Source organism: Malaya genurostris, chromosome 1, assembly GCF_030247185.1.
Source record: "Malaya genurostris strain Urasoe2022 chromosome 1, Malgen_1.1, whole genome shotgun sequence".
Taxonomy (NCBI): Eukaryota; Metazoa; Arthropoda; class Insecta; order Diptera; family Culicidae; genus Malaya; species Malaya genurostris.
Window position 1 is genome coordinate 162,008,837 of NC_080570.1, and position 13,037 is coordinate 162,021,873.

A 13,037-nucleotide genomic window follows, 5' to 3' on the forward strand; every position below is an offset into this window, starting at 1 on the left:
AACGCATTTAACGGAGATTTTGGCTCGGTTAGAAAAACTCGTTCAAAGTCTATCTTGATCCATCGCTGGAATTCGTTTGCTTTAGATCTCGCAGCTTGGCCACAAGGAATTTACTTTCGCGAATTTGAGGAAAAATTTGCATTCCTCCTGTACAGGACTAGTCTACTGCACTCATATCGCCGAAAGTGGAAGCTGTTTGTCAAAAATTAAATCTAACACACTGGGAGGACGCACCCTTACTGGTTTTGATGGAAGCCTCCGACGCCCCCGCCTCAGGGGTTTTCCTTGAATTTTTCGATAAACGTGTTTGACAACAGCCAGGAAAACTGGGAGCGGGACAAAAACGGATCATCACAGGGGACATAAAGGGATGGGAGCGGGACAAAAAAAATCATCACAAGAAGGACGCGAAAGTAAAGCAAATATTGCAGAAGAGAGCTGATCTTTCGGTACGTACAGTGGTTAGAGAAATAAAATTGTCTCCAACTTTCGTGCATACTTCTAAGCACCGGCAAGGTATGAAGTAGTTCAAGATGAAAACTGTACCGGACAGTAGTTATAAACAGAATGTAACGGCTAAAACATGGATTCGCAAGTTGTATCGCGAATATTTGACGGAACAACGTAGGGGAGCATTTCTGGACGAAGAAATAGGACCAAGTTTCCCCAAAAAAATAGTTGGTTTGACAGGCAATATGCAACTGTGGTCGAGCAAGCTTCACCACTACTGAAACGGAAAACAAATCAATATACCACGAAGAATGTCTAAAAAAGCGATTGTTACCCTAAATTTCTAAATGATATATATGGATATTTCAAATTTTCAAATTTCCCCAAATAAAAAAATTGAAGCTCCAGGCTTCAAAACTCCCAGTTCGTCGATTACGTGTTTTGCTAAATTTAATAATATTTTGGTATATTGCGTATTAGGTTTAAAACATGAACATTTTACACATTTGGGAATTTTTGTACCTCATTTAACCGGTTTGTGCTGACTAGTTTTATTCATTTTACGAAAAAGTAAAAATTTTGTAATATTGTGGAATTAAATGAAATTTATCTTCTTTTAAAGCCATGTTTGACAAATGGCGCAAATCAACAAAAATCCAAGTTTTTTAACTTTTATGTTAATATCTCGAAAACGGCTGCTTCTAGAAGAATTGTCGTTATGATCTGAAGTAATCCGTAGAATTATATTTTGGTGTCTAAATCACTATTTTTTATCTTGAAGTATTGAAAATATTGGTAAATTGTTTTAACTGTAACCTCTTCTTTTTTAAAACGTGGGCTTGAGGTATTGAAGAAACATTTTTTTTAATTGCAGTTTTTAGGTTGGCTTCCTGATTCTTGAAAAAGTATTAAACTGTTTTTACAGTGGGTAGTTTTTAGAGTGTACAATCGATTCCATACAACTTTTTCTTGGACACCATTTTTAGACAATTTACAATTTCCGAGTTAACACGATTTAAAGAAAGGGTATGCAAAAATACATACGCCCTTTTTAAATCAGTCTTGGGTCGAACCGGTTTCTCCATCCGTGCAAAACAAATAGTTTGCCATTCCAAAAACGTGTTTCGATCAAATTGAAAAAAGTTGATTCTGTTTTTGCCACTTTGTTTGCTGTTAATTTTTGGAATTGCTTTACGTTAACTTAACAAAATGATCCACATATCGAATGTGGTTTTAGCGACGAAACGACCTGCCACTCGTGTTTGAAAACTGTATCACAAATATAACTACCCCTCAGTAACTCGAAATGTCAAAATATCATTTGAAAAATGTTCGAAACTGGCAACACAAGTCGATAAAATGTTGTTTGTCGAAAAACAGTTACCATAACCTTGGTTACGCATTTGGTTCCATTTATCAATGTAAACAAGAAACATGTGATCTGATTTTTTTTTGAATTTGTTTATATGGAGAAATAAAAACATTTGATTCAAGTGCATGCAGTGAATTGCATGAAAACAAGAAGATATCATACTTAGAGAAACAAAAATTTGTCTCACAGTTGTGTTTTAATTCATAAATTGTATGTATCTCCGAAAGATATTCGCCCTTATTCTCAATAACGACGTATTGGTTTTTCGATCGAATATGGTTCGGTCGAATCCTAGCTACCTTTGATTTTGCTAGCGTTTTTAGGAATACGAATGAAATGCGATCGAAAAAACGATACGTTGTTATTCAGAATACGGATGATTAGGTGACTTTGTAGCAGAAATGGCATTTAACTAGAGTGGCGAGTTTGTAGCAACTGAAACAGTGTTGCTCAAAAAGATTATTTTTATCTACATCAAGGGATCACTATATTTGTGGTAACTGATGGTAAATCGCTCACGAACACTTTTTATTCCGATTTTTTTTCGAAGTGTTTGGTCGTGTCGTCGATTTTAGTTTTAAGGTTTTTTAAGTTATATAGCGCGACTCGCCAAAGAACACTTGCCAGCTGGCAAGCTTCTTGGGATAAAGATGATCTGGGTCGGTGGATGCACTCAATTATTCCGAAAATATCGACAAAGGCATGGTTCAGGGGACTGGATGTGAATAGGGATTTCATTCGTATGATGTCGTTAGACGCACATCTCCTTTAAATTGGGCTCTCCGAGACTAATCATTGTGCTTGTGGCGAAGGTTATCGGGATATTGATCATGTCGTTTGGACATGCGTGGAGTATCGTGATGTCAGATCTCAACTAATAAATTCTTTGCGTATTCAAGGTAGACTATCCAATGTCCCAGTTCGAGACATTCTTGCTTGTCGTGACCTTCCTTACATGAAACTTCTATATCAATTCATACAGAAAATTGGAGTTTCAATTTAACAAAGGATGCTTTTAAGACTTAGTTCTGATTCCAGATGCGTCCATGAGTTCAACCAATAGCTAAATTAGAATAGAAATTATGTAATGATATAAACAAACTCGAAATAGTTTATGAAATTATCAACAAAATGTCTGAAAATAACAGCTTGTTTTATAATTTATAGAAGTTAATCGTTCGGTTCAAATAATATTTCCGAGTAGATTTCATAATTAATGACGAGTTACCTAAGATGATATTTAAGTAATAAGAGGAATATGTTTTAATAAATTCAAATCATTGTGACTATGTTAGAATTAAATTAGTATAAGAATTTTATATAAAAGTGATGCTACGGCGAAGAAAAACTTATGTAAACTGCCTTAAGAAATAAACGTATTTATAAAAAAAAGTTATTCAGAATAAAAAGTAATATACCTCACTCTTGATGGCCTTGCGCACCGCGACCAACATTTACCGTGTAGTGATACCGGTAATAAGTACCAATAACTTTTTATAACATTAATTGAATTTTTGAGATTTCATACATTAGGTAAGTTTATAGATTATTTGACAGCAACCGATGGTTTGTTTACATTCCAAATAACACGTATTAAAATTACAATGAACACATAAACAAACTACTTATAGCTGTCAAACGATGTTCGTCCAGCTCATTTTGTGAGGTTATGTCATGTTCGTGTAAAACCTAATAGAAATCAATTTTCAAGTAAGGGTTAATTTTTTTTCATCGACTATTGAAACACAGTTAGGCTTGAATGAAGAAATTAAAACAAAAGTCTCGATAAATCTCAGTACCTAAATGAATCACAAACATACGATGAAGCCGATGTAGTCAAAATAAGTTCTTTATGCGTCTACAAATTGGTAGTTGGGCGGGCAGTATAGAATATATTTGCTTACCTACCGTTACGATTCTGATGAGTTCCTTGAACAATCGGGGCTCTTGGTTCGCTTAACGTGGCCTTTTTGTAAACAGTTGCTCTTTCAAAAAATACCTGAACCACATGAATAACTGTAGATTTCAGAGATAAAAAAGAAAACCTGTACAACTACGGTTTTTGACAGAAGAAAATTGATTACGTTTGGCCGAGGCAAAGCCTACTACAACTCCGCACTTTGTTGCATATGCCCCGTTTACACTTCTGCTGGCTGCCAGCATGCTGGTGTCAGTGTACTGCCCTCTTAGGAAAAAACGTTCAACTGTGGTCCAATGATCCAAAGTATTAGACCAACGAAGGACCACCGTTGAACGTTTTTTTTCCTAAGAGGGCAGTACACTGACACCAGCATGCTGGCAGCCAGCAGAAATGTAAACGGTACAATATCGTTACGAAAAAGTGTGAAGGAATTTTCTTTCAATGTTGGTAGCAATGCTTCTGTTACATATCGTCATAATTTATTTTCATGTACTTGTCATTCATCAACACTGCCCGCAAACGGGCGCTTATTATAACGCTGCGAAGGAATATACAATCAGCGAAACGATCCTATCGTGTAAGCTAAATCTAATAAATGTGACAGACGAGATTTCTTGGATGGCGTAATTCAACCAATACACGGGGACAGGGAGGAGTTCACCTCGGATGAAGACTTAAACTTTAAGTCACACGCTAGCTAGTTTTCGCTAGGCTGGCAGTCGAGTTTAGAAGAGAAAAAAAAACCTTTCGAAACAACAAAATACCTACCGGTGTGTAAAAGTAAGTACCTCGAGGGATGGTTGGTTTAATAATCATTGCATAGTAGTAGTAGTAGTTCACGCGTTCATTCGATCCCATTCACACCCAAAAGCCATTGTAACAATTTTGTTTCGAATAATCTTATTACAGCACCGGTTGGTGCCACACTATCTTACCCCGTAAACAGCCGGATACCAGCAGCGGAAATTTCGGGCTAAACTTACTACTGACCACCACATCCGAGTGGCAATGCTTGGTTTTGATCTCGTACAGAGGCTTTGGACTGGCATCTTCCCGATCGGTGATGAATGGCAGTTCGTTACACTGCGCATTGAATGCCAGCAATCGAATACCATTGCCGTGGGGCGAGCAAATCACCCGTCCATCGAACGAAAAGCAAGGTTCCTTGATAAATCCCTTTCCCTTGTTTGCTTCTTCAATGTAATAAAGCATTCGGTTTGCGTTCACCGTAATCGGTTGTTGGTATCTCTGTTGCTGTTCTGCCGGCGACAGCGGAATCAAACCGCTTGTGATGCCATACACATTGGCCATATTCAAGGATCGCGTATTTTCCACACGAAGATTCCTGTTGCGCAGTGAAACTTCTGCAGCCCAAATGTCCGAATTCGGTGTAGGGAAGTCCATGTTCCCTTGGTTATTGTTATTATTATTGTTGCTGTTGTTGTTGTTGTTGTTAGCGCCTACACGGTTACCGTTGGCATTGTTAGGTTCTACTGGTTCGCCATTAGCTGCATTTACCATAGCAGCAGCCGCCGCAGCACGTGCTGCAGCAGTAGGCGCACCTCCGCCTCCACCACCTCCACCTTCACCCGCTGTTGAAACGTCTTGATTCTGACTTGGCTCATCACCACCGGTGCCGATTGCTCCTGTTGTTTCCTCCTCGCAGTCACTTTCCAATTCTTCCTCAAGTGAAATCTCCTGAATATCGTGTATGCAACTCCACTGAAGAGACGAGAAGAAAATAAAGCCATTTTCAGCGTATCTCTAATCAATAAAAAAAAACGATAAAATCTATCATCTGGCCTTGTGCTGGCAAGGTAATAAATTTAACGTTCTATTCGCATTTTGATTCGCAAGTCCCAGTACCAACTAGCAACTGTTTGCTCACCTCAGAACTTTCATCATAGCTCATATTTCTGCTGAGCGCACACCAGCCTTGGGGGTGAATCTGCAACAATAAGGAAGTTAGAGCCGTTAGTGGTAAAGCTAGTAACCATCAAGCGATGTCAAGTAACGGGTCTTGTTCTATAGGAAAGAGAATGGAATGGAGCCCCATAAACCGAGTAGCGATTCTGGCAAGAGACACGAGGGTATTCCTATTCCTGTAACCGGCACGATAGCAGTTTTATTATAACCACTAACCGGCAACAAAAAAATAACGTAACAAATTACAATCACGCAGTGAACCATTGCAAAATGAGTGGCGGCAGACTGGCTTGACACCCGGAGAATAATTTATCCACCGAAAAGCATGTCGCGCAGTGAAGTGAACTTTATGGAACCATCTAAATAACGTTGAGAAATTATAATAATTCATGTGTGCTTAGTGTTTGGTCCTCCGACACCGCAGCCTATCGGACCGAAGTCGCCATTCACTTGCGGCACTAGTGTTATGCAAGCGGTAGATAGAGGGCTCGAAGCAACAGGTACTGCGGCGCAGAAAAAAAAATATCAGGCAGACTTCAAAGTCAGGGTCGCTACCGCTTAGCGGCGGATAATCTTTGCCCGCAGCACACGCTGCGGCGGCACAGCGAAACGAGTGGCCCAAAGAGTCAATACCCTTTCTAGTAGTGAACCGCGTTTATGGAGAGCTCCACAAGCGAATGAACTGATGATTGCATTTGCAATGGCATTTTGCCGTGGTGGGTTGGTGAATTTTACGGATTATTATGTTTGCCGAAAACGCCGCAGACTGTTTCCTAGGAGCACTGATCAAACCAATGTGCATGACTTCTCATACCGTACCTGTAGGGAACTGATCACTTCCGCGTCGTTGCCTTCCGGGAAGTCGCTGACCAACTCGACACGGTTGTACTTTTGCTTCTTGGAAAAGGCGTGATCATATCGGGCCGCGTTCGGGATGAACTGATGGCGTAGCTGCATCAACCGATAGAGGTTGGGCTAGAACGAATTAAAAACAGAAACAAAATCAATCAGCGCGCTGTTCCTTGTTTTCTTTTTTAATATACTAACCCGGAACCCTCGTAGATCTTTCGCCAGCGAAGCCAGATTGAGATTATGAATTATGATCAAATATCCACCGGTGGTGCATATCACCAGTCTGTTTTCATCCGGTACCAGCCGACACCGCATCAGTCCCGGTGTGTGGAACACCTTCTGGTAGACGAACCCTTGCTCGGTGTAGCTATTGATGTCCCAGGTGAAAATGGACCCGTCGAATCCGGACGTCACCAGCAGACAGTCCTTCTTCGAGTACTCGATGTTTTTCACCCAGTTCGAGTGTCCGTGGAGACTGCGAATTTTAGACCGCAGATTTCGGGTATCCCACAGGGCTACGGTTGTGTCATCCGAGCAGGTCGCGAACATACGGTTGTCCAGAAATCTGTGAAAGTAAAAAAAAACATGGATAATTAATATCGATATTTTTGCTGCATGTCGGTACATTGAAAACAAAACTAGTTTTTCACATCGGAACTGCTATTTGTTCGCCATTTAGAAAAACATGCTTTGAAAACCTGTTTACAAAGTTCACAGATTACTATGATTGAGTATTTTTTTGGCTTATTCAGTAGTGTTCTAGTTCTAAATGCATAATTTATGTCAGTTACCAAATTTAAATCTGGATTTATTGCTAAGAAACTTGTCGCCAGTTTAAATTTGAAAGAAGAACTGGTCAAATAAATAAAACTAGAACGGCTTGCTGGGGATAGGTTTGTTCCAGTTTCTGTTCTATTATAGATCTTCCATATAGACCCGCACGGCCTTTTGGCTACCTGGGCAGCCATGGGCTACCAAAACTGTTTCAGTGACGGCTGTCAAATCCAATTTGGCAAAACGGGCAAAACATTGTCGCCTGTATCTTAGTTAGCCGAGCGTTTTCATCTTCTCACCTTCGCTGAAAATGTCAAAGATTTCCATCGGTATGGCAAACGCTGGCAGCCGTTAGTCAATGCGGATGCCCGCAAAACGAATACCATAAACTAACTTTACTAGATATCGTCAAACGTAAATGAATATGATTTGGATTATACATGGAACAGTATAATCACATGGTGTTTTACATGTGGGTGGGTCTTATGTTCAACATTGCTGCCATTTGAAATAGATAAATCACACACAGGTATTATAACATTGTTGTGCACGCATTCCACCTACTGCACTTTTCTCGGTTCGTTCCTATTGCATCTGGAAGCACGCGTCGTGAGTGGCATGTTTTATTCATACTGTGCTAATTAGTTGTTATTAAGCTTTCCTGTTTGCTTTAACAATCCAATTGGAATAGGTGATTTTGTTTCAGGTAGCACGTTGCGACTACCGCAATCGCGATAATTTACACATCATCATCAACATCATCTTGTTGTCCAGCATTTGTCTGGCAGGGATAATCGTCGATCAAGATAATTGATATCGTCGGCCAAACAAAGTTCTACAAACTTCGATTCAAATGAATGGTCTTATGGTCCTTTACAAAACCTAATTTTACCTGGATCCGACTTCTAGTTCCGGAATTATGGAAAAAATTTATACCTTCACTTAGAGGAGCGAATTAAAAACAGTAAAAATGTCTAAATTGGCCTCAAAACTAATCCAATAGTCATTATCAGTAGACGGCCATATATCATGCAAACATAACACATGGATCAATAAGTCCCGAGACTAACAATGGAAACAACATTTTTTTGCAAATTTTTTTTTTTTATTCATCAACATAATCACCTTTTAGGGTGATACAATGGTTCCAACGTTTTTCCAATTTTTCAATACTATGTTTATAAAAAAAATTATCATTCGCTTCAAAATAAGCTTCAGTTTCAGCGACGACCTCCTCATTTGAGCCAAATCTTTTTCCCTGGAGCATTTTTTTAAGATCAGCAAAGAGCCAGTAGTCACTGGGGGCTAAATCTGGCGAGTATGGGGTGTGGGGAAGCCGATCAAAGCCCAATTCGTTCAATTTCGCCATTGTTTTCATTTTTTTTTGCTGTTTTTGTTCCATCGAAAGCAATCGCGGCACCCACTTGGAAAAAACCTTTTTCATGCTCAATTTTTCATGAAGGATAGTAAATACACTTCCATATGATATCTGTGTCGTCTCAGCAATCTCACGGAGCTTCACTTTACGATCTTTCATTATAATTTTTGTCACTTCACTCACATTTTCCGGTGTAACGGCTTCCACAGGTCTACCCGAGTGTTCCGCGTCATTTGTGTCGGTACGACCACGTTTAAATTCGGCGAACCACCGATAAATCGTTGCTTTTGATGGACAAGAGTCCGGATAACATTTTTCAATCCATTGTTTCGCTTGCACGGTGTTTTTACCCATTAAAAAACAATGTTTTATCAAAACACGAAACTCGGTTTTTTCTATTTTTTAAACAAACTACAAAACGACTTTACTGCAACCTCGATAACTCAGCTGTTTCTGGTCGGATCGACTTAACATTTTGACCCGTTTCAAGCAAAGGTTAGTACTCTAGAAAGACGTGGTTACGTGGTTGACCCATGTGTTACTACTAGGTGTGCAGATTCTGGACGACGTGGTCTACGCATTTCGCGGTTCCCAAAGCCAGTAAAGAGGACATGGTTCGGTAATGGTAAAATGGTCAAAATACTGCAAAACCAATCAAATTTGATTAATAAATTCATATATCAAAGCATAGTATCTGTTCTAGCATGGGTAGCTTTTTTTTGCTATTGGATCTCGTTGTCACCCTTTTTCTAGGGGGAGATGAGTTTCCATTTCCATCCAACGAGGATCGGGGGTCACTTCGTCCGCGGCTTATCTCATCATCCATTGCTTCATCGTCGGTGTTGTGTGTGATTTTCGTTTTCTTTCCGTTGTCCTTGTTGATCGTAGTCTTGGGCTCGTTGAGAGTTGCTGTAGATGCGCCTTGTTGTACATTGGTTGCAGTTGCTGGTTGGTTGGAGGGTAAGTTGTAATTGGAGGGTAAGTTGTAATTTTATCCAATTCTGACTTCCGATTCTTGAATTGTAGGATGATGAATTTTTTAAATTTAAACCGATATAGAAGATGTCAATCCCGGAAAGCTTTAAAGTTATACTCAAAACTGTTGCAATTTATTCGTCATATGGCCATACGAATCGGTTTGGGTTATGCTGGTTCCTGAATACCGGTTCTGGGAGAACCTTAAATTACCGTAAACTCTAAAGTGAAGCTTACTTCGATCGCATGGAATGGTTAATCGATTGTCAGTTTCTACATTACAGGGTAATGAGTGATTAAAATCGCAAATTGCCACTTAAAACGACGGACATTAAAATAATGTCATGAAAACTGAAATATGAAAACAATGTCATGAAAACAAAAACACATGCGGATTGATAAAAAAAAAGGTATCATCTCACTGCTAGGTGGATTAAGCACGTTTTTTTGTTTTTTTGGGCCCTCCCGAAACGAAATCCTGGGTACGGGCCTGCTTTCGTGTGTTCAAGATTCATAGATTGGTTTCGTGCATAATGACCAGCGTTGCACTGACTCGCGATTAAGCATTTCATGAGATGTAGAAGTTAGTTCCTCTTTAAAGTTTTTGTCATTATTTATGGTACTTCTAGAAACGGTATTCAGGCGTTGCCAAAAATAGTTCGTATGTAAATGAATTAGTATGACGAATTTTTTGGTGTCGTCATCTTCTATGAAGTTTGAATTTTAAAAAATGGTCACCCTGGTATTTCGAGCTTGCAAGAAAAACGATTTTAGCTGGAACGCTTGTGTCCACCAGTGAATATTCTTTGTTTACGGATATTGGATGCAACACTGATTATGACTCGAATAGCATAGTATTGATGAGACTTCAAAATTTACCGCACAGTAGGCGGTCAGTCACGGCTCCGGGTTGTCTGGGGGGGAAATTTTTTTTACGACATTCGTTAATGCCTTCGTCTTCTCATCAGTTCAGTCCTCTATAATTTTCATATAAATCATTGAAATCAATCTGACCACCAGCCAACTGTGGCGGGAAACCAATGCAGTTACGTTCAGTACACACTACTGGGACTAATTACACCTCATCAGACCGAGAGACGAGAGACAGAGAGATTCTATTAAGCTGTTGTCAGCTGGTCAGCTGAATGCGACGGTATTAGCTAAATGAGCATAAATGCGGTGTTCCATAATCTCGCTATACTATAGGAAATAATCTTAATTTGAAGTGACTCGAGGTACTACCGCAAAATGACAGATCGGTAACGGTCGCAGTAAGTTAAGGTAATATTATATGCTACCATCCTGACGGATAATTACAGCCTGTAACAAATTGGTGGCACTTACTTGACACAATTAACGCTATCATTGTGGGAGTTCTTGATGGTGCACATTTGCTTCTCGGTGATCGGATCGAACAGCACGATAGTCTTCTTTTCGCAGGCTGCCACGAGGATTGAGCTGTTGGGAGAGAGGAAGAAAAAACATAAAAGAGAATGTAGAATGGAATGCATTAATTTGGTTTCGATCGATTTATTTCTAGTGGCGAGGAAACAACATCAAACATCGAATCGACCCACAAACCTACTCAGGTGGCAAAAAGGTGTTTTGATTGAATCACCTCCGTTCGAATTTTTGCTTTACCCAAGTGATCCACTTTAAAGTGATATTCCCCAGTCTTTACATGCTCACTCGTAGACACTAGACTCGTAGTCGGTTGTCAAACTTATACAATATTCATCGATTTTATTAGCTAATCTAGCAATTCACTACAAAGTATACATTATCGAGTTCCATGCCAATAAAATAAATCTAGACAAGTTCCCTAGTGTATGAATTCCGAAGAATGACTTTTATTACAGATTGACTATTTTTATTTGTTTAGCGTTGACGTTTCCGTGCGAAATACGCAACTTTGTCGAGCAGGCCTTTTCCAGCGGGGTGTTGTTACGCAATTTCAGTGATTCCAATAGCAGATATTTTCCGTGTTTTTTCGACTACCATGATCAAGGTGACAAAAGGACTCAACGAACAACGTTCCTTCCGCTTGTGACGAGGGCTCGATTTAGATCCGTCGCGTTACTTTAGGCTATAAGCGTGTTCGCGAAACAATTTAAATATAAGCTGTTTAATACCGTGTACAGATCAAATCCGATCAGTATACTACTCGTTGCACTACTCTGCATAATACCAAACAGTTTTTTTTTATCTCTATAGATCATGTGCTGCTCTGCTATCCTTCTACGCCGATCTATTTCATCGGTTTCCTGCTATGCATGGAACGTTCCCTTCAAAGTTCCATCCGTGTCGATCCGTGCCCGGCGGTTACATCTGCATACACTCGGTCGCGGATTGTTGCATGCTTGAAGAGCTAGAAGAAGAAAAAAAAATCAACATTCGACACCTGCAGCTGGAGCTGTGATCATGGAACCATCGGAGCGTATCAAACACGCACCCGCGTCGACTCCCGGTTCTTCGTCCATCAATCCATCCATCCATCCATCCATCCGTCGGTGCAATGGCCCGGTAACGACGTCTGTGCTGTCTAGCCGTCTATAGCTCTAGCCAGAGACACGAGCGTCGCCGATCAAGGATTAACCGGGCGCTGACGCCAGTTGCATGTCAATGCTTCTATCACCTGTCAGAAATCTGGTTAATAGCTGATTTGTTTAGAATATTAAATAGCAGACATCATGAAAAATGCAATAAAACTAATTTGTTTGTCAGTGAAATAGGTTGGAGCGGTAATTGGGTCAGTGCTGCTAAATGTGGCTAATAAATGCAACAATTGGCAATGCATCCATTACGTGATAGGTAAACGGAATTCTGATGGATTGACGTAGAAAGTGACAAACATTCGATGCACCATTCCAGTGCCGCTCTAACATTTCAATAGCACTTTTGTAGAACGATTTATCTTTTGCCTCAAAATAGGTCTCAGTTCCAGCGATAGCCTCTTTTTTCGTGCGCAATTTCTTACCGGCGAGCATTTTTTTTTTCAGTTCTGCTAACAGCCAGTAGTCGCTGGGAGCCAAATCTGGCGAATACGGTGGATGCGGGAGCAATTCGAAGTTCAATTCATGTAGTTTTGCCATTGTCTTGATGGACTTGTGGCGCGGTGCGTTGTCTTGATGAAACATTTTTTTTAATTGCAATTTCAGCCTTCAAACGCTCCAATAACGCTATATAATATTCACTGTTAATGGTATTTCCTTTCTCAAGATAGTCGATAAAGATAGTACCTTTCCAGCCGATTGTTGTGCTTTCGGGCGCTTTGGACGAGGTTCACCAGTTGCTGTCCACCCAGATGACGATCGTTTTGATTCCGGATTGACGTGATGAATCCATGTTTCATCCATTGTCACATATCGACGCAAAAACTCCGGTTTGTT

The 13,037-nt window shown here is 40.0% G+C and overlaps 1 protein-coding gene across 1 annotated transcript in view; it reads right to left on the reverse strand.

The window, feature by feature from the left end:
- Positions 1 to 4,200: 4,200 nt before the first annotated feature.
- LOC131426549 (DDB1- and CUL4-associated factor 10) overlaps positions 4,201 to 13,037 on the reverse strand; it is a 28,311-nt gene continuing 19,474 nt past the window's right edge. The window contains exons 2-6 of the mRNA XM_058589384.1: positions 10,993 to 11,106; positions 6,717 to 7,086; positions 6,489 to 6,644; positions 5,632 to 5,691; positions 4,201 to 5,465 (exon numbers count right to left, since the gene is read on the reverse strand). Coding sequence (XP_058445367.1) covers positions 4,647 to 5,465; positions 5,632 to 5,691; positions 6,489 to 6,644; positions 6,717 to 7,086; positions 10,993 to 11,106 — 1,519 coding nt within the window. The 3' untranslated portion in view covers positions 4,201 to 4,646. The remainder of the gene's footprint in view (positions 5,466 to 5,631; positions 5,692 to 6,488; positions 6,645 to 6,716; positions 7,087 to 10,992; positions 11,107 to 13,037) is intronic.